Source organism: Crinia signifera, chromosome 7 (genome assembly GCF_055691185.1).
Source record: "Crinia signifera chromosome 7, ASM5569118v1, whole genome shotgun sequence".
NCBI classification, from domain to species: Eukaryota; Metazoa; Chordata; class Amphibia; order Anura; family Myobatrachidae; genus Crinia; species Crinia signifera.
Genome location: NC_139223.1, coordinates 34,086,570 through 34,108,687, shown reverse-complemented (window position 1 = coordinate 34,108,687; position 22,118 = coordinate 34,086,570). Strand labels below are relative to the sequence as shown.

At 39.8% G+C, this 22,118-nt stretch overlaps 1 protein-coding gene across 1 annotated transcript; it reads left to right on the top strand.

Moving 5' to 3' along the window:
- The first annotated feature begins 5,233 nt into the window (after positions 1-5,233).
- On the top strand, positions 5,234-15,437 carry SOX8 (SRY-box transcription factor 8). Its single transcript, XM_083152786.1, has 3 exons — positions 5,234-5,943; positions 10,669-10,907; positions 13,225-15,437. Exons 1-3 carry the CDS (start codon positions 5,513-5,515, stop codon positions 13,950-13,952), a joined length of 1,398 nt encoding a protein of 465 aa, XP_083008912.1. The 5' UTR covers positions 5,234-5,512; the 3' UTR covers positions 13,953-15,437.
- The last annotated feature ends 6,681 nt before the right edge of the window (positions 15,438-22,118 follow it).

The following is a 22,118-nucleotide window of genomic DNA, read 5'->3' as shown; positions in this document are numbered from 1 at the left end:
TAACAGATGGTGGATGTAGGACTGACAACTTCAAGTGTACGGCAGGCAGGCTGGATATATATGGGTGCATGCAGCACTCTGGGCTCCAGGTTGATGGCACCTGTTCTGTGCCATTTGCTAGGACACCTATAAATGTCTCCTAGTTTATTGGGTGTGCTCTGTGCACTGCAGAGGTCTGTACTAGCAATACGGTACAGTCAGCGGTGTGCAATGGTAAACCCACATGTCATTACACTTGTGTTTCATCTAACGGCTGGTTCATGACCCAAGCACCACCAGCCGGTCACGTCTTCCCTGTGGGATTACACGTGCCCTTTGAACACCATTGGATTTATTCACATTGTGGAGATCTACCGGACATGGTCCGTAGGTAGAGAATGAAAGACAACGTTGGTCTACTGAAGGCTGTCAACATTTCCCACAGCGGGCCCTGGGGTTCTCCATGAATTTGGCATAAAACAATTCAACAACAGTAATGCAAAAGTATAAATCTGTAATAGTTGTATAATTGTCATGTTCTGGTATCAGTATTGGAGGATACAAATATTGATCACTGGTAACTGCAGATACTGGTCACATTTTATATTAATTTATCTATAATAACTTAAACCATTGGGACTGGGATATGGGAAATGTAAGTCTCTTCTGCATGTATGACTGAGATGAAGGAATCAATTCTCTGTAATTGGCAGAAACACAACGGCAAAAGGTAGATAGATATCAACAGACAGATATCATTTTTAGTCTAGATGAAAAACAGAATGACTGAGATAGGCATGTAGTGGCTTAAACATCCTAGTCTGTGATGACATCAGTGAAGCATGTGACTCGGATCCAATAAGGTTGCAGGGATGGCAAATTTAGCTGGGATTTGCAGGAAGTCTTCCTCTTTCTCCTGAGTTTCCCGCCCTCCCTCCCCTTCCTTTGGTTGTGGGTGGGTGTTTTGTTGCGTTGGCTGTTTGGCGGGAAAGAACAGCAGGTTAATTTTAAGGTCTTCGTTAAACAATGATTCGTTGTATATAGTTGTCTTCGGTGCGCTCACCTGCGTTGACTATAGTCCTTCGGTTGGGGACAGCAACACCTCCTGGACGTGTGGGTAGCTTGTTGTCTGGATGTTTGTTGATTACGTGGGATAGTTATGGGTGGAGCTTAGATAATTAGCTATTCTTTCTTAATGCATTAATTAATTAATTAACATCAATTAAATTAGTTCTTGAATAAATACAGCTAACACTTTCTGCCAAACCTATGTCTCCGAGTCATTATTTCAGGTCTAAGTTAGGCTTAGTTAAGTGTTAAATTATCATGTAAACACAAGGTCACACATCGGCTGCTAGGATGTTTAATAAAACCACATAAATATAAATGTATACAGACTTACAGTATATAAAGCCTATACACACATTTGGGAGGCTAGAGAAGGACATACGCTTGCCGTTCGGCAGGGACTGGGCCAGAGTTTGAAGATCCTGCAGGGGCTGTTGGGAAAATTTTCTGCTGCAGTGTTTCTAATGAAGTGTTTTCTACATATAGGGCCTTATTCTAGTTCACTCTTTCTGACAAAATCCTTCTTAGATGGACAAAACCATCTGCACTGCAGGGGGGCAGATGTAAAATGTGCAGAGAGAATTAGATTTGGGTGAGTTATTTTGTTTCTGTGCAGGGTAAATACTGGCTGCTTTATTTTTGCACTGCAATATACTGTAGATCTCACTTTGAAGTAAAACCCCACCCAAATCTAATTCTCTCTACACAAGTAACATCTGCCCCACCTGCAGTGCACATGGTTTTGTCCATCTAAGAAGGATTTTGTCAGAAAGAGTGAACTAGAATAAGGCCCATAATGCCATCGTGAGACGGCGTTATATAATCTTGAACTGAGAATGTATAACATTTTTATGCTTGATAAATAGCTCATGCCATTAAGCAACTGTAGAGAGCAGTGCAAAAATGTGCGAGATTGGTTTAACCCTTTGCAGTCCAAATATTTTTTTTTGCAATTCAAACAGTTTAAACATTGAAATTAATTGTAATTTTTTTTATTGTTTTTTTTTATACAAAAATGGTCTACAGTACATTGTTGAACAATGTTAATGTTCTTAATTTAAACGGCTCACCATCGGATTTTCTACTAGAGCAAGGGCTGTTGAGCCTGAAAGGGTTAATCAGAGAAGATAATTGTGTCACTTGGCTCGAGTATGGGTTGACATGCAATAGATTGACCACTGAAAGTCGACAAAGCTTAGGTCGACACCTGAAATAGGTTGACAGGGTTGGAAGTTCGACACAAGCGTCGAAAATGGGAAGGTTCTTGGGCAAAGAAAAGTAAGGGTCTTAATGTTATGGGTGAAAATGCTAATAGTTTTCTTTTTCATTTCACCCTAACATATAGCATTTATTCAGCGTGTGTCAGCATTATGTCGGCATTGTGTCAGCATTACAGCTCTGTACACCACGGTTGGTGACTTTTCATTGCACTTCTGTTTGCAGACAAACTCATTAATGAGGGTAACTATTATTAGGGTGTTGTTCTTGCCCATTTATTATACAGCAAACTCCTGATTTACAGGGTCGCACCTGTTGCCCCCTTGGAGGCGGAGCTCTGCATAAATTATACATGTTGGAGAAAACTGCTGCAAAAACTAACATTATAATCGCCCATATAACTCACTCACTGGCCAGCCCCATATATCAGACAGTCGATATATACCCCTATTCCCCCCCTCCCCCCACCACCACTATATGCTATCTGCCAGATGTGTGGGAAGGGTTAATGGCAGACTTGCTTTCCTAGGCTGCAGGGCTCATGCAGGAAAGTTCTAGTCTAGCGGATGGGACTTTTGTATAGCAAACAGTGCAGAATTACAGTATATCCCGCATCTAACAAGTCCATGTGCACAAAAATATACAAGTGGCATTTTCACACTTACAGGAGAGAAAAGTCAGCAAGTAGTGGTGCCTTTTGCTGGAACAACATCCATCAAAGTATCACACTGAGTGCTTCTCTTTTCGTCTACCCCCGATTTCATTTAGCTGCAGGAAAAACCCTAATGCCCCTTTCAGACCGCACTTTTTACTCCTTATTTTGCCATTTTTTTGCCGTTTTAAAACGGTAATTTTTGCAGTCTGAAAGGTGCAGAGTGAATTTACCGGTTCTATTGAACTGGTATTTCTATACGGTAATAATACCCGTTTCAGACCCGTTTTTTTTCATCCATTGTTTTTTATGGGTTAAAACGGGTTCAGTGTTGTGAAGGGACAAAAACTGCATTGAAATACAGTTTAAAGACGTGTTGTGTGAAAGGGGTTTTAGCTGGCAGACCTGTTTTTAGAAATGTTTTAAAATACCTGGTCAAAGCCAGTATTGCGGTCTGAAAGCAGCATAAGTGATGATCATTTTTGCTAATTAAATAAGACCCCCCCCTCCTAGTAGCATACGTCTTGTAATGAGCATATTATAAACAGTGATATTGGTAGCCAGTCTGGTAATGCCAATATTAAATGGCGATCTAACATGAGCACTGCAGTAAATGTTTAATAACAAATAAACACAAAACTGCTAGTAATAAAATCACATTTTATTAAACCACACACTACATTGGGGAAGGAAAGAAATCGACACATTCATTTGCAGTGGTAAGAAAACCATAGTTATATGCAAACAGCTCTGTGTAAGAAAGTTCCTGCCATCATGGAGTGAAATATGCTGTTTTTAACATATTTATTCAAGTACGGCAAAAAACACGTATATTTGGTAAATGTACAGAGTATGATCTATTGCGCACAAATTGCGGCAAATGGGCCTAATTCAGACATTGGCTGCTCATTTTTGGAGCCCTGTGATCAGGTATACGCCACTTTGCCACAGTGACATCCTACCCCGTGTAAGCCTGCGAATTGCTCAGCGCGGCGTGCGAAAAATAGCAGGATTGGCGATTAGCTGCAAATTCGCACCGCACTCACCGTCTAATGATTTTCTCACTGTGTGCAGTCTTATTAGGGGGATGTGATTGAAACAGGCTGATCGGGGGGGCCGGAGCTGGCGTCACACGGCTACCACCGAAACTCCTGGACACGCCCGTGTTTTCCCTGACACCCCCGTGTTTTCCCTGACACCCCCACAAAACATCCCGTTACCACCCACAAATGCCGGCTTCATGTCAACGAACTTGCATAGGCCAGCGATCAAAAAGGTAGCAGGACTTTATTGCAGGATGGTCCCGCGTGTGAGTACTGTGGGCCTAAAGCATGAGCAGTCTATCAATGATTGCCCGGACTGCTAATTCCCAGCTGTGCTATCAGGTCTGAATTAGGTCCAATGTATGCACCGGCCTCAAAAACCTGATGTATACTGTGCTTGCAGTAACTTCCACATGTCATTCAAAGTAGTGGTTGTAGCAGTCGCACATACACATTGCCATATTTCTCTAAAAGTTCATCCCACATTCTAAACTTCTAATTTGACAAAAAATGTACTGCTCTATAATCTACAGCAGACGGCTATTACTATGTGACATACCATGCTACACATACTAGGGTAGATAGATATGGGATATAGATGGATAGGTACATATAGATAGACAGATAGATATAGATAGATACAGATCAATAGCTATAAATAGATGTGCGATATAGATGGATAGATAAATATAGACAGATAGATATAGATAGATACAGATAGATAGATATGGATAGATAAATATAGACAGATAGATATAGATAGATACAGATCAATAGATAGGTAGGTATTAGGTAGATAGATGTGAGATAGTTAGATACAGATCAATAAATAGATATAAATAGATAGAAAGACAGACAGACAGATAGATAGATAGATAGATAGATAGATAGATAGATAGATAGATACTGTAGGTATGAGGTAGGTAGATATGAGAGAGATAGATAGATATATATATAGATAAATACAGATCAATAAATAGATATAGATAGATAGATAGATAGATAGATAGATAGATAGATAGATAGATAGATAGATAGATATGAGGTACGTAGATATGAGACAGACAGACAGACAGACAGACAGATAGATAGATAGATAGATTGATAGATAGATCGACATGACACACACACACACACACACACACACGTGGGAAAATACTGTACATAGGGGGAGAGTGATAGGTGTCAGTGTAGGAGCAGGCAGCCCCCTGCCCTGGCAGCCAATGGGGAGTGCGGGGCGGGACTGCTGCGGATGACTTATTAAAGGACCTGCACGCCGGGGAGGGAGAGCACAGAGACTGCAGCACAGGAGTTGCCGGGTGTTTGGGATCCCGATGCTGCTGATCTGCCTTCACAGCCACCTCCTCACTCCGACTGCTATCATATGTCCGCTGCCCCTCCGCCAGTATCACCGACTTGCTGAGCCCTCTGCCCGCTGGAGGTGGCACTCAGTCCTTGGATTGCGCTGTACCCAGCATAGGAAGTGGTGCTGTGCCCGGGCTCCCTGCCGCACCGCTGTCCCCGCAGCCAGAGCCCCCTGCCCGGCTCCCAGATGCTGAACATGAGCTCCGAGCAGGACCCGGCTCCCGAGGCTCCCTGCAGCCCAGCGGGCACCGCCAGCTCCATGTCCCACGTTTCGGACTCCGACTCGGACTCTCCGCTGTCCCCGGCCGGCTCAGAGGGGCGAGGATCCCACAGAGGCTCCGGCATCTCCCCGCTGTCCAAGAGCGACCCTGAGGGACCCCTGGACGAGCGCTTCCCAGCCTGTATCCGGGAGGCGGTGTCCCAGGTGCTGAAAGGCTACGACTGGAGCCTGGTGCCCATGCCCGTCCGGGGATCTGGCTCCCTGAAAGCCAAGCCGCATGTCAAGCGCCCTATGAACGCGTTTATGGTATGGGCACAGGCGGCCCGGAGGAAGCTGGCAGACCAGTACCCCCACTTACATAACGCGGAGCTCAGTAAGACCCTGGGCAAACTCTGGCGGTGAGTATAATACCCCTGTTCCACAAATAGCCTGTGTCTGTTGCATTTGCCCCCCATTTATGCCAATGCTTTCAGTCATTTCGCACTGGGGTACCCTTGGCACCCCTTTTGTCTTTTTTATTTTGTACCCCCAACATTTGCAAAGCAATACATTTGTATTGAGTATATATGCTCTTATAGTGGGTACACACAGTGCGATTTTGCTTGCAATTCAATCCCGTATTCGATTTGACTATATAGTACAGATCTGTACTATGTTGTCTTGCCTGCCAAGACTTTTTCTATTCGATTTACACTACATGGGAGCGCGCATTGGGATTGAACCTGCATCGAATGTAGAAAAACCAATCGATTCCCATTCGATTTTATATTCGATTTTGCTTCTATAAGCAAAATCAAATAGAAAAATAGTGCATATCTCACCGTGTGTACCCTCATTATAAAACATGTTTAGATGCCTTTAAATACATGAAAGCAGTTATATAAGGTACTACAATCCATGGGGCTAGATGTCCCAATGATACTGCTGTCTCAAAGGGGGGGGAGGTTAATTGGTGGGCGAAGGGAGTGACCCACATTTAAATGCCATCAATGGCACCCTTCACCCAGCATTAGGAGTTGGAGCTGCACTAAGTTGGCTGGGTGAATCCATTCACCCATACTTGAATTCCCCCCTAAATGTGTGTGTATGTATATATATATATATATATCTCTGATATGGATGGCCGCAACACCCAAATCTGCCCCCCACCCATCCACCGCCACCATTACAAAGATAAAATAAATGGTTCCAGTACCCCCAGATTGAGAACCAATGCTTTCTGTGATGCACCTTTTGTGTCTAATGAATTATCTGTTGACTTAAACACACGTAGTTCCGTAACTGTGTATGCTGTGCCCATCGGTAGGTAGGTGGTAGAACCAGTTATATTAGCTGGGTTCACCCCAGTTGTGTGCTCATCCATGGTCCAAACAATCCCTGCCCTCTGCTGTCACCTGAAACATTACTGCAGACTTTAGTGCTGCTTGTGTGCACATAGCTGGAGCACACCATAAAGGACAATTATTGAATTCTTGCAGATAACACCCCTGCAGTGGGCTCAATGTGAAACGTGTAATATATGATCATGTATGTGATTAGGGAGACTTGTCTTCTCAGTGATTGCCTGCCTGCTTGAGTGAGTCGTGAGTTACATGATTAATGTCCCCAGGTCAGGTTTGCACAGTAATTACCAGATGCCCTCACACAGTATGTCATCTCCTCGCACTTACTGTGCCTTCCCCAGTCTCATATTGAACAAACTTCACCTACTGACATGTGTGAGAATGAATTATACTCCGCCAGTCACATATGCAACCATTTAAGCTCGGGATGACAAGGCGGCGGTAATGCTGCCAGATTCTCCTAATCGGTGCAGAACTTTATTCTTTCCGCCTAACAGGAGACCGTGAAGTAGCCATGTAACGTAAAGACGGTATTCTCCATGTCATCCTCAAATTCCACCTGAAGTAGGGAGTGCATGCTGGAATTTGTAGTTCCACAGCATCTGGAGAGATACCTATGGACTCGTCCTGGCGTAAAGGAAGATTATATGGAGTGTAGTAATGTCAGTACTTTACTGTATAGAACAGAAACCCAAATGCCGCATGGGTACTATCGAGTCGGTATCAGAAATTTATTAGGTTTCCACTATTGGTTATTTCATCTTGAGAGTTTTGTAATTCATACTAAACTTTAGTACCCAACAGTGACTTATTTGGGCCGTGATGAAAATGCATCAGGACTCATGTCGGATACAGGGATTTTTCGCAATGTATCCGCACATGGATGGATGGATGTGGCTGTGTAGCAAGGGCGAGAGAGATAAAAAAAAAGCATTGGTCCAGTTGATATTTTCTGTACCCTTTGTAAATACAGGTACACGTAGACTTCGATCCAGTCTTTTAGATAGATGCGCACTTGCGCAGTACATTGCGAGCTTTCACAGAACAAAACCGTTTTACCACTGAGAGGAGGGCGGATCACTTAGGCGTGTGTTATATAATATGGAATTTACAATACACATTAGATTTACAGAAGCTCATTATAATAACCAGGGCTTATGAGTGTTGTTATTGCGGTGTTTTGAATTGCGCCACAGATGCACAAATGATAATTCTCCGCCGGCAAGATAGAGGTTAATATCTCACAAAAAGCAACATTATTTTTTTTTCGGAAGCCTTTTAAGATCCAACATCAATATTTAGTCAATTTACAGAGAAGAAGTGCTTAGTTGAAATGATAGGTAAACACTTTTTTTTTATTTTTTTATTCTGTACTTGATTTGGGAGGATTCAATTATTCGCTTTTGAGTAGGAGTTAACCCTTGTGCTCCTGGATGGCATTAACCCTTTAAATGCCAACATCTCTGTGAAAGATGGTCCAAATATCGGCTAAAAATGTCAGCGTCGCTCACGTTTGTTATATAAATTCAAATAAAACAAATGTGTTAAAAAAAAATAAAAAAAAAATTATATTTCCTGTATAAGGTAAACATTACAGGTCAGCACAACAAATAGAGAGGGTTTCTTGGCAATTTTCACACCTATTTTGACAAATTCACTTGGCACTCAAAGGGTTAAGGCCACAGTGATGCAGGATCTCAGCTGGTGGGTTAGAATAAAACGGGACGGTTAGTCCTTTCCAATGATCTATTACTTTAACGTGTATAATTCCCGCTCGCGTTTCTGTATAGCAAAGAATGAAAGTTAGTCAATAAGCATTTCAAACAAGTAAGAATAATTATGTCACATTCATTTGTCAGAGGCATTTTTTGATAATTGTCAATCGATAGGTCTTTCAATGCTGTTACTTAGAAATAGTCCATTCCTACTGCTTATATATATATATATATTTTAAACTAATTCATGTTAAATAGAAAAAAATAATATCCAAGTTTTCTCCTAATTGCTTGCATATTTTCCTAACGCGCCCATTACCTGTTGTACAGTTCTTTTCAAGTTAATTATACACTTATCACTCCAGGTCATATGCCTGAGGGTAGCCTTTAATTCAATTCAGTATTAATAATTTCTACCGGAACTTAATTTTTTGCAATTATAAAATTCACGGTGCACTTTGCATCATTTCCTGCAAAATCGACGCTACTTATATTACGCAGGCGAGTGTTTAATGGATGCGCATATTCAGAATAACAGTATTTGCTGTGGTTTTAAATAAAGTTGTCACTGCGGAAATTAACCGTTTCCTCCCAGTTGGAAATAGCAGAGTATCAGCCAATCACCACTCATTTTTTGAATCCCTATTTACAAAACAAAAATGGTTTTGGACCAGAAGTTATATGTAATGTTTACGCGTGACCCTTTAAGCATTTATTAATGTGCTAAGTCTTACTTATATCCATATTGGGAGTACAAAATTGCGCTAAAAGCAAAAACAAAACAATCTTTATAAGACAAAATCCCCCAAAACCATATGAGCATAAAACAAACATTTTTTACCCCCTCATCCTCGGAGTTTTTTCCCTGCCGCTACACAATAGACCCGCACCAGTTGCATTTTTAAGTTAAAGTGAAGCTATTTTACACGTTTATAGGGTAATAGGAATAACTCATGCATTTGGATGTATATGTATGCGTTTAGGTGCATTTGCTCCCAATTGATGGGTGCATGTGCTAACTCCTGTAATCGTGACCATCTACCCAATCAGACTAAATAAAACAAGGAAGTGGATCTTTTTTTTTGTGTGTGGTGGTGGTGGTGGGGGATGGGGGGGGGGGGGGGATTACCACTAGAAATTAATAGCATCTACACATTGCGTTGCATTTTACACTCCATATTCCCTACAACATGGAAATTCACAATGGGGTTGATGTTATCAGAAGCCAATCAAACTGACTGTATGTCTTTGGTGTGTGGGGGGGAAACTAAAGAACCTACAAAGACCACACGCTAACATTATTATTATTTTATTGTAAGGCACCACAAGTGTTTTTCAGCGCCGTACAATGGAACAGTACAGGGAGGCAAAACTTATGGGGAACATTCAAATTCCACGCAGCTCGGGCACAAGTTGGAATTTTGGAACAGTGGAAATGAGAGTAGATTCTGCAAATTCCTACAAGAGTATTGCCCTTGTCTTTTGTACTAGATAGATTGTAATGTGGACTTCCTGTGCGGAATTCTAATACGTACATCGAATTATAATTACCAGAGATGGCGTCTGGGAAGGCCGGTTATCTGTGTCCCGTTCCCAGCATACTATCTGTTGGAATAGTTTGATACCTCTAAATCCCATTATATAAATGTTTAAAAAATGTTATGTATTATTGCAGCACTCTTGGTAGGTCGAGGGAACAGTTTGAATCTGTGAATCTACTTATTATATCGGATTAATGACACAGTAAATAGGGGTCTATTCCTAGCAGGCAAGGAAGTGTCTGAATATCGGGCATCTCAGCAATAAGGGAGGTGCATCAAGTCTTGGTTAGGGATACACTGGAGCGGTTGGTCAAAGCAACCAATCAGATGCTGTCTTTCATTTTTTTCTAGGATACAACAGACAAATGTTAGGCACTATCTGATTGGTTGATATGGGCAACATCACTGCTTGACATTTTTTAGAAGCTTTAATACATGTACCCTTTAGACTCTGCTTAAAGATAAATCAGTCCGTTATCTTTCAGTTCATTCATGGAACTTCTCTCTCTCTCCCCTACCATCAGTTTGCTGAGTGAAAACGAGAAGCGCCCTTTCGTTGAGGAGGCCGAAAGGCTCCGTGTGCAGCACAAGAAGGATCACCCTGACTACAAGTACCAGCCACGCAGAAGGAAGAGCGTGAAAGCCGGGCACAGCGACTCAGACTCGGGGGCTGAGCTGGGGCATCACCCCGGTTCTCAGATGTATAAGTCGGAATCTGCACTGGGAGTGATGGCAGATGGCCATCTTCATGGAGAGCACGCAGGTAAGGGTCCCGGCTCTTTGTCTGTGTCTGTAAAAGGTGTCTATAATTATATTTAGCTTTTTCCTATTTTTTTATTAAAATTATTATTCCAAATTCTTATTTACTAAGTACTAACCACCACTAGTATTCCCGGAAACATGATGGAGCAGGGAGTGTGGGATACAGGAGAATAAACACATGGAGATCACAATAAATAATGTAATATTGCTTTTGTCGAGGATAACCAGATAACCAATCAGATTATGTCATGATATGTAAGTTCTGATTGGCTGTTAGGGGCAACTCCGCTTGTTCTCCTCACTTCCGTTATGATCTGACTCCCCAAACATGCAAATGATGCGTACACCATATAATGATCCATCAATCTACGCACCTTCTCCAGATATCAGGCCTCTGATTGGTGTTTTATTGCTCCTCCTACATTCCCTGTGCTGGTGACCGTCAGTCTGTTCCGATTGAACGTGTTTGTCGGTTTTACTAATAACACACAAATAAGGCGGAAACGTTTATTTAATTGTGTGCCCCTTACAAAGTAATCATACAGCCCATTTCCAGTGTAATGCGGTGACCAACGGCAGCAGCTGTTACTGGCCTAAAATATTATTGCTCAGCAGCAAACCCAGGAGCCAACACTTTCCGGGAAAGTCTGGGGCAGATTTATTAAGCCTGGTGGAGTGATAAAGTGCCTTGTAATTTATCACCGGTCAATTAGCTCATAACTGCCATTTTTCAAACCCAGGGGCAGATTTATTAAACTTGGTGAAGTGATAAAGTGGCTTGTACTTTATCACAGGCCAATCAGATCATAACTGTCATTTTTTAACCCAGGCTGTAATGTGGTAGTTAGGGGCTGATTGGCCAGTGATAATGTACAAGCCACTTTATCGCTTCACCAGCATCTCTGGGATGCTTCTAATCGCTGTTTTTTAATAGACTGAATTAAATGTATATAACAAATAATTTGAAGAAGTAATTTAAATAAATTATATATATATATATATATATATATATATATATATATATATATATATATATATATATATATATATATGAGATAGAAGGGAGTTCAGAGTGCGCCTCAAATTACAATCACAAATAATACTTCAATGAGTTACAATAAAATGTTTTTAAAAAAACAACTTTTATTCAAAAGTGTCTTCTGCAAGATGTCGGTAGCCCTCTACCGACATCTTGCAGAAGACACTTTTGAATAAAAGTTGTTTTTTTAAAAACATTTTATTGTAACTCATTGAAGTATTATTTGTGATTGTAATTTGAGGCGCACTCTGAACTCCCTTCTATCTCATTTCTATTACTTTGGTTCCTGTCTAACAGAGGATCCCTCAGAGTTGCTGCCACTAGCAAACGTTAGCACGGTCTGGGTACCTTTTTCTTTAATATATATATATATATATACACACTAGTAAGCCTGCTCGAAGCTAATGCTTCGAAATCTAGTAGATGTAGTTTCACTTGTTGCCAACAGATGGCAGGGTTTCGGAGCCACACGGACACTAGACATCGGCAGCAGCAACACTGTAGAAATCAAAGACAAACAGCTGACATTTTCCGTATGTCTTGCGCAGACGCAGTATTAAAATCACTGTGAAAGTGGCTGCCATTTATTCTGGAGATCTGCGCAGGCCTCTCCTAAATGCCCCTGGGGAAAGCTGTGTGCAATTACAGATGCAAACGCGCATAGTTTTCACCAGGCAAATGTCACAAACGCACTTCCACTCCTGTTCGCAGCCATGTGTTTTGTCTGTCTGGTCCATGTCAGACTGGTGTAAGCGTCACATAAACCTTAAAGGTCCAAATGTTCAGTATGCATCAGGCTTGGGGGAAGATTTTTAAAGCTAAGAGTGAGATGAAGTGCCAGCCAATCAGCTCCTTTCATTTTTCAAACACAGCCTGTGAAATAACAGTTACTAACTGATTGGGTGGTACAGTACATTAACTCTGTCCAAGGATTGATACAGATCCCTCTCCCAGTGTTTGTTTGGTTATCAACCACTGCCCTCAACATTTACCAAAAGGTCATGTTTTCAGGATTTCTGTTTTAATGAGACAGTTGGGATCATTACTGACCCAGTAAAATAGATAAACATTCACCTGTGCATGATTAAATAAATCCTCAAAGTATGACCTGCTGGGGATATTTGAGGACTGGATCTGAGAACCACCGATGGCACATAGCAAGTTAGTCTTATTTAATATGTGTAGAAATATAGTTATTCCCACTTATTACTAACTTTTCTGTATAAAGTTACAATAAATGTATTTAAAATGTTTATTTGTCCTTTATTTCTGCTGTTAGGTCAAAACCATGGACCTCCAACTCCTCCAACTACTCCCAAGACTGACCTACACCATGGTGGGAAACAAGAACTGAAGCATGAAGGACGGAGGATGATGGACAGTGGTCGGCAGAACATCGACTTCAGCAATGTGGACATTAGTGAACTGAGCAGCGAAGTCATCAACAACATTGAGGCTTTTGACGTTCATGAATTTGACCAGTACTTGCCACTCAATGGGCATGGAGCCATTGCAGCTGACCATGGCCAGAATTCCACAGCACCACCTTATGCAACGCCCTATACGCACCCGGCGGGGAATACACAAGCTCCTGTTTGGACTCATAAGAGTCCTCCAACTTCATCCTCATCTTCTGAGTCCGCCCAGCAGAGGCCTCATATTAAGACAGAGCAGCTGAGTCCCAGTCATTATAGAGACCAATCCCATGGATCACCTCCACATTCTGACTTCAACTCCTACAGCGCCCAGGCTTGTGCCACAACTGTGCCTAGTTCTACAGTACCCACCTCTTTTCCTAGTTCTCAGTGTGACTACACAGACCTACCCAGCTCCAATTACTACAATCCCTATTCCAGTTATCCATCCAGTCTCTACCAATATCCTTATTTCCATTCCTCCCGCCGACCCTATGCCACACCTATCCTCAATAGCTTGTCCATTCCACCTTCCCATAGTCCCACCTCCAACTGGGACCAGCCGGTCTACACAACCCTAACAAGGCCTTAAATGTATTTTCATTTTTGGAACTGAGGACTTTCCTTCTACAGTTATGGCTGGCTGTTGTTAAGTCTTCCAAGACACGTGCACTAGAGACTGAATGTACTGGTGGAAGGCGCAAGTGCCAGCTTCATTTACAAGTGCCTGCTGATAAGCTGAGAATATTTCTCTTACGTTAAAAAGATCATTTCCATTTAAACTTTTCCAGAAAGCTAATTGTGAAACAAAAATTTGCTGAAAAAAAGTTATTTTTCTTTTTGAACTGTGACGTGACGTAAAGTGAAGGATGGACCTCCAGCTACCCAATAAGGACAGAGATTCACTGGGAGCAATTAGGAGGTGTATTAGGTTTTGAAGTTTACTGCAATCTGAAATACAGACCAAACCTTATGAACGTACTCTGACCAATTCTAACAAAATCCGTTTTATTGTAAAGGCTAATCGATGGGGTAGAGTACCAGTTTTGGATTGACCCGTCAAAGTCTCCATGTGCTACTTCATCTCTACGACTGATACAGCAGCATTATTTAATTCTGAATATTTTATGCACCAGCAGAATTACACATTTTGGAAAACCGTTCCTAATGAAACTTACTGTAGCAATTGATTTTGCAGCATTTGTCTGTTCATCGTGATTGAAGAAAAACCCAGTTTAACCATTATCACTTAATCGTGTCTCAGGCTTGGACTACAAAATGTCTATTTCAGTGGATTTTTAAGCAATGTTTGGCTGTAATTAACTTTTTTTTTAATGTTCGTATAGTTCTGAGATCTGTTAAATATATAAATATATATATATAAATATATTTATGTGCCATATATTATAAGTGACTAAGGACTTTACTCATTGGTAAAGTACAATAATGGGGAGACAAACAATTCAACTAAGAAGAGAAAATGAAGGGAATAGGTTGGAACAGGCTAATAAAAAAAAAAAAAAAAGGCCGAATACACAAAATGCAAAGGGTGACTGAAAGCTATTTAATTACATCAGACCAGCATACATATAAAATATTAACCGGTTGGTTATACATTTTTATAAATGTATATATTGAATCAGTAATTATTTGTTAATACCAATAAAATTGTTATAATGATTCATAACAAAGCTGTTTAACGTAATTTTCCAGGGACCAGACTCTTCCTACCAAGATAAGACACTAAAAACCTCTTCCATATTTTATATTTTAACTTAGGTGTTGAGTCAAAAAAATACATAGATTTTTTCGTTATTGTCATCTGTTCCATTGTTCCCTATCATTGTATGCTGAGCATATAATTTCTATTTTATGATAACTCGTGCCTTTTTTTAAAGATATTGCAAACATTTTGTAAATTTGAAAAAAAAAATTTAGAAATTATTTTTTTGTTTCTAAGTTTCTTACGATTTTCTAAAAAAAAATGTGCTATGGATCAGATTTTACTGTTCATTCATTTAAACAAAATATCTTGTTTTTCTGCAAATTCTATTTTTCTGTTCGAGGTGTGAAAGATTCAATTTCTATGTATTGTATGTTGCTGATTTTCTTTTTCATTAAGCAAAGCTAACTTTTGTATATGCTATCTTCAAGAAAATTAAAATGGCTTTTTATCAAAATTATTGTGGCTTTGTCATATGATTTTTTTAAGTTGGAATCATTTAAGAATTTTTGCCACAAATATAAGTGGAATAATTGTAATTAGTGGTAGACAATCTGCTAATTTCCCATATTAGGCTTTGTGAAATGTCTTTTGTTTTCCAATTTCAAAATTTTTGATCTAAAAATATGTAAAATAATTTACATTAGTGGTGTAAATTGGTTCATTTTATATAACTTTTTTGCGAGATTTTTTTTATTTCACCTACCGCACACATTTTTGTTTCTTGTTTAAAAACTTTTGCCCAAAACTAAGGCAAATAATTGACATCACGGTAAACAAACAAAAACATATGGTTTATTTTTTATTTTCGATTTTGTGAGCTATTACTGTTCTTTTTTTTTTTTTATTTTTTTTTTTTTAATGTGTTTACCTGTCAGATACACCTTCTATTTTCATAAAATATATAATACATTTTCCTGGAAAAGTTTGTGCATTCATTTAAAAACCCAAAGTGTAATCACAATATTTAATTCAACCACATGGGCTCAGGGTTATGTTTTCCAGGCTGATATTAATTTAAGAAAACAGCCATGAAACCAAAACAAGAGTCTGGGATCAGCCCAGTCTGAATCAAGTCTACATAAATGTGGAAAGTATTTGTCAGGTTCCATTATTTACTGAAGATGTGGCACAGAGTACAGTGTAAAATCTATTCAAGCAGTCCTTGTCTCTAGCTTATTTGCTTTGGGATAAAAATGTTTGCATTTGGGATCTTAATATGGCAGATGAGTTTGTTTTATTTAAGTACACATTCTATATGGAGGTAGTGAATGATGCAATTTTAGTAGAAAGGTCTCTGCAGAGATATTAAAAATTCCAATCAAAAAAAAAAAAATTAAGAATAATTTCTGGTTACAAAATGCCCTGAAAAATAAATGAAATGTCTATAGAGTTCATTTGCAAATAAAAAAACAAAACAGATCTCTAAAAATTTTGTAAACAAGTAAGCTTTCAAATATATATTAGTGCAAAAAATAATAATGGACTATAAAAAAAAAAAAAAGGACAGTTAAGATTCTGGATTTTTCATTCTGATAAGTCAACGGAGTTCCTGCAACAAATAAATAAATAATTGCTCAAATTCCTTCAGATACACTCACATAGGGAATATTACATGAAAGAGAATATCCTGTTCATTGTATTGTATTGTGAAACAGTGGCTGCAAGATGAATTTAAAATGTGTCACTTTCCTAGTAATCAAATTTAGAGATCGAGGTTTTAGTTTATTGCTTTTGGGTGAAGTACAGCAGTTGTTTCTTTCTAGGGGTATATACTGTTTATGCAAATGCAGGCCCTAGAATTTTCTACTTTACTTCCAAAAATAGCAGTGAATATAATGAATCTAACTACAAATTCACGATGGAAATGAAAATGATGTTGAAAAAATAAAACAATGAAATATAATAGATTTTTTTTAGCATATTTAATTTAAGAAATAACATGTCTGTTAGGAGATATAGCCGAATAAACACTTTAATGGACATAGTAGTGAAAAGATTGGAATAATTAAATCCTCGTAAACCTACCCAAAGGCAAGAATTATGAAAAATTGTAAATATAATCACTATATTTTTTTGTGTGCAAATATAGATAGAGTAATATATTGATTGAAAATAAGAATCTTTTCATTTAAAAAAATTAACCCTGTATAGTTAGGCAAGATATCTAGTCTCACCTTTGCCAACTAATTCAAATGCCAAAAAGGCTATAAATATTGGAAACTAAGTTATACAATTGATTGTGATTCCTAACCTAATAAACATCCTCTCCCCCCTTTGTTTCCCCATTATACATACAGTGTCAGTCTCTGAGCTTATGGAGCAAATAAGCACACCACTGGTGATTATACAGTATATTGAATTACATGTAATATACATTAAATAACTGGAGTGTTTTTAGGCTTAACAGAAAGCAAGCTTACTGTTTTGCTATTTAATCACAGGAGCCTAAAGCATCATTGATCTAACTGACTCATAGTTTTCAAAGGAAAGCAATGAACTGGGCTGGTTATCATCAATGGCAGCATTATATGAAGATTTAAAGGGAATAACTGACACGCTGTGCTTGATTTTTAAACTCTTTGCCTTCAAATGTAAAAATGGAACTTGTTCTGTTTTTTTTTTTGGTTGACTAAAACTATTATAGTTTAAACTACTGAGAGAGAGCTAAAAGGTTTGAAACAGATTAATTCTAGTAACAACAAATGTTCTGGGCTTGGAGTTGTTGGCTGGACACCAAGCAGAGAGCACACACACTATTTTCCTAACAGAGGAGTTGGAGGGTATAAAATCCTTTTCATGAATAGGCGAATACAATTCTGCTGAATGATGTTTTAAGGCGAAATTTTCCTCCTCACAACAAAAAATTGGTCATTACATAATTAAGAAGTCCCAATAATCTCTTCATTTATCCCTATAAAGGTTTGTCCTAATTGAAGACCCACATATTAAAGGAGCGAACAAGGGTCCATTGTCAAATTACGAACCATAGTATTGAAGACCCTACTGGGAGGAATGAGCCAAGCTTAAGCCTTTAATCTAGATCCTGAGGAGGATCACTATTTTTCTGTTTTCCATATGTACATTAGATGTACCAATTATAAGATCTATTATTTTTCCCCCCGATAAAGTTTCTTGTTGAAACGAAACGCGTTGGGTAAACTACCACAAATTGTGAAGGAAAAATATCGTTGTATGAACTAATCCAGCTACAAGGAGCTGTATTAAAGGAATTGTTTTTATGGAACTTTTAAAATAAATGTATTTTATATATGAATAACTGCTCCTTTTTTTCTGTAAAAGTATATATTAATCTATTGGGTGCTTAGAAAACACTATTGGTTGTGGAGATTTTTGTATAGTCCTTACTAGTAGGGGACTCAGTGTTGGAAGCGACCAATTTTAGAGATATTGTTGTTGATTGATATATATATATATATATATATATATATATATATATATATATAATATTGTAGTGCTCAAATGACAATTCTTTGGAAGATATGTAGGGAAGATGGCCTTTCCCAGCAGAGCTTGCAATCTCAGGGTGCTCAGGCACAAAAATGATTATGGTTCTTTTAACTTGCCTTTTAAATCTAAATGTGAATTACTTTTACTCGAACTTGCACAGAACACAATCCCACACATTTTATGCAGAATAAGTGAATTACCAGCCGATGTGAAGGAGGAAACTTTTAGAGACGTCTACTGCGTGTAGCTATGTTCCCAGCACTGCCATGGACGTCACAAGCTGGGATTCAACATCACAACCATCGTTCCTGCAGTCGGCCAGCTGGAGGAGGCGTCTGAAAGGCCGGGAAGTCTGCATTGTGACATGCAGACCCTTGACTCTCTCCTACCAGGAAACAGGGGCAATACACCCCCATTTTGGGGAAAACAGGCCTCCCACTCCCCACCCCTAGGGGAACTATGGGTGACATTGCAAGGCCTGTTCTGTGCATGCAAACAATCCACCTGCACAGCCTCACATAGTCATATATCTGCGCATCGGCTCTCCTGCGTCCCCCCCCCCCTTTGAATCTGTCATTTCTAGTTCAGCACGCACCCTTGCTATATTTATTATCTCTTTTCCGAGATGTGGGATATGTATATTTGTGACTGATAAATGAGCAAATACATTTTTAATCATACTTGCCTACTTTTGAAAACTAGTTTCAGGGACTTTATAGCTGGTAGTAGAATTTTACACAGCGCCCCATTGAGGGCGTGTGTCATGCTCCACCCAAAGGGCGTGTCTAGTTCCATATATGGAGAGATTGTGAAAAGAGATTGTGAACGAGGCACCTAGAAGCGTGGGTGTGCACTGCTACATCTGAGAGGAATCTTTTAAAATGACTTATATCCAAATATAGATGAGCCCCAAAGCAGTTAGTAAAAGCTACTATACTTGCTAAAGTGCTGGGAAATGGTGCTGATGAGTCAATGCAAAGGTATCTATATCTTATTCCTTTCCGCCCAAAAATGTAACAGTGTAATGTGGGCTAGGTGAAATGAGGGAGATTGTTAGACTAATGAGGGAGAGAGGGAGATTGATGTTATTTCAGGGAGTCTCCTGCAGAATGCAGGAGGGTAGGCAACTATGATTTTTAATTATTGGTGACTATAAATAACATTGCACATTTTGCGATTAAAAAGGCCTAAAAATACCACATCTGTAGACACAATAATGGCTGAATACCAGGGGAGGCTCCAGAGGGGTGGGATTGCAGCCATCCCCACTGTCACCAACTGCCATTCCAAAATGACTTCCTGGCAGTGGGCGTGGCTCCCTATTTAAATTTTGAACTGTGCTGCAGGCCCGGCGCTCGAGCCGCTACTGCGAATGCTCTGTTCCATTGAAAGAAGCGGAGAAGAAAGCTGTACCACCCCGACATCAATAACCACTATTTAAATACCGACCAATGCATTCCACAACCCAGTACACTTACATTATTTCCTTTGCAGAGAATCCACTTTGTAATTTTGAGTATTTTTCGTCTAGTAACCCTGAGATCTTCTGTGCTCCAACAGCCAGATACAGAGCATGTTTGCAAGGCATCACAGCTTTGTTACAGGACGCACCCCATAACTGGATTTACTTCAAACATTTACTTCCTAAACATCTGTATTAAATATTTTTGAGGAAACCGGCTCCTGCCTATTCCTCGCTGCTGCATTTAAAGTGAAACTAAACCCAAATCATGAAGTCAGCCTGCTGCGCTAACCCTGTAGTGCAAGAGGGGCAGGGGGTGCTTGGGGGGAGTCGCTTGGCACATATAGACATACATGTTATCATGTATGTGATTAATATGTATCCTGACTGGTTCACCTAGGGATCTTTTGCGCGGAGTGTACCAGGAGATGTGCGGCACCCAAGAATCAGCATAAAGCATCATGCACTCCTTTCTGGGCCTGCCCCCAGAGTGCCATTGGTTAGTTCTCACATGGGGGTGGGCTTAGAAGTGTGTAATGATTTATGCTGAGTCCCGGGTGCCACGTGGCACCTGATGCATACACAGCGCTGCCAATTCCCAGGCGAACCAGCCAGCACATATATTACATATATGATAACATTAGGGTTATCAACTCATCCCTTTAATCCCGGGCACATATTAATTACACAGGTTCTGTAGCTGGCTGACTTCAAGACTCCATTTCAGTTAGTTATAATCAGCCACAGAACCTGTGTAATTTATATGTGTCTGGAATTAAATGGTTAAGGTGGTAACCGTAGATAACATGCACTTTAGTACATACATGATAACATTAATTTTATATGTGCTAAGTGGTCCTCCTCCCCTGCACTAATTTGTTGGCGCTGTTATCACCACTATTTTTTTTTTTTTAAGATGCCGCGGAGAACTATCTTTTAATAAATGCTGAATGAGCATTTACAGAGGAACCTTAATATTTAGTTTTGGATGAAGTTCGGTATAATAAACGAAATCCCAGATTAATTGCTTATTGGCAACGTTGCGTTCTCCCATCCCATGTTCTCTGCTATGCTGATGACGGTTGCCTGTGGTTGTCAATGCCCCTCCCTTATAAATGAGAAATGTAAAGGGGCAGGGCAATGACAACACCACTTCCTGTTTTCTGACTGGCCAGATTAGCAGTGCACTGCTGCCCAATTAGAGGCACTGGAGAAACCGCCGCACCACTGGTGACTATTATTTTAAATGACAGTTTCAGCTTAAATGTTGTTGACTTTGGACAAACCTTTGATTTATTGCTGCCCATGTGTAAAGCAAACTGGGGGACTACTGGAAATCAAAACTTTTATGTAAAGCATGATCAGTGCATGGTGAAATAGCTGTCTGCTGTAGTTTATAGGGGATACTGTCGCTAGGTTGACTCAATGAAGGTCAACAGGGATTAGTTTGACACCTGAATTAGGAGGACATGACTAAGGTCAACACAAATATTAGTTCAACAATGGGAAGGTCAACAGTCAAAATGTCAACATGAATTTTAACTTTTTTTTTTCGAGCCAACATGTTCCAACAGGTGGTATTTCATACCCAACCATCCTCTGGGGCCTCGGGACGCAAGGGTACATGAGGGGATGCTGTACACTCAGACAGTGTCCATCTCAACTATGTAGACGTTCGATACAAAACAAAAGAGAAAAACTCAGGTCAAACTTTTTGACTGCTGACCTACCCAATTGTTGATCTAATGCTTGTGTCCACCTTCCAACCCTGTCGACATTGAGTCAACCCTATGACCCTTACCTGTTTATAAGGCTACTACCTGGGCTACTACATTTGTAGCCAAATAAGAGATTTAGAATGTGGGATGAACTTTAAGAAAAATATGGCAACGGCAGCAAGCCACCGATTGCCCCAAAATTCAATACAGTGCAGCTAATGATTTACTATATACCCTCAACTCTCTTGATAACCAATCACAGTATATAGGAAAATCAAGAACTTCGTAATCACTTCTAGACTTGACAATACACGTAATAATTATTTACAAAGAGGGAGATGTATCAATCCTTGGAAAGAGATAAAGAGGAAAGAGATAAAGTAC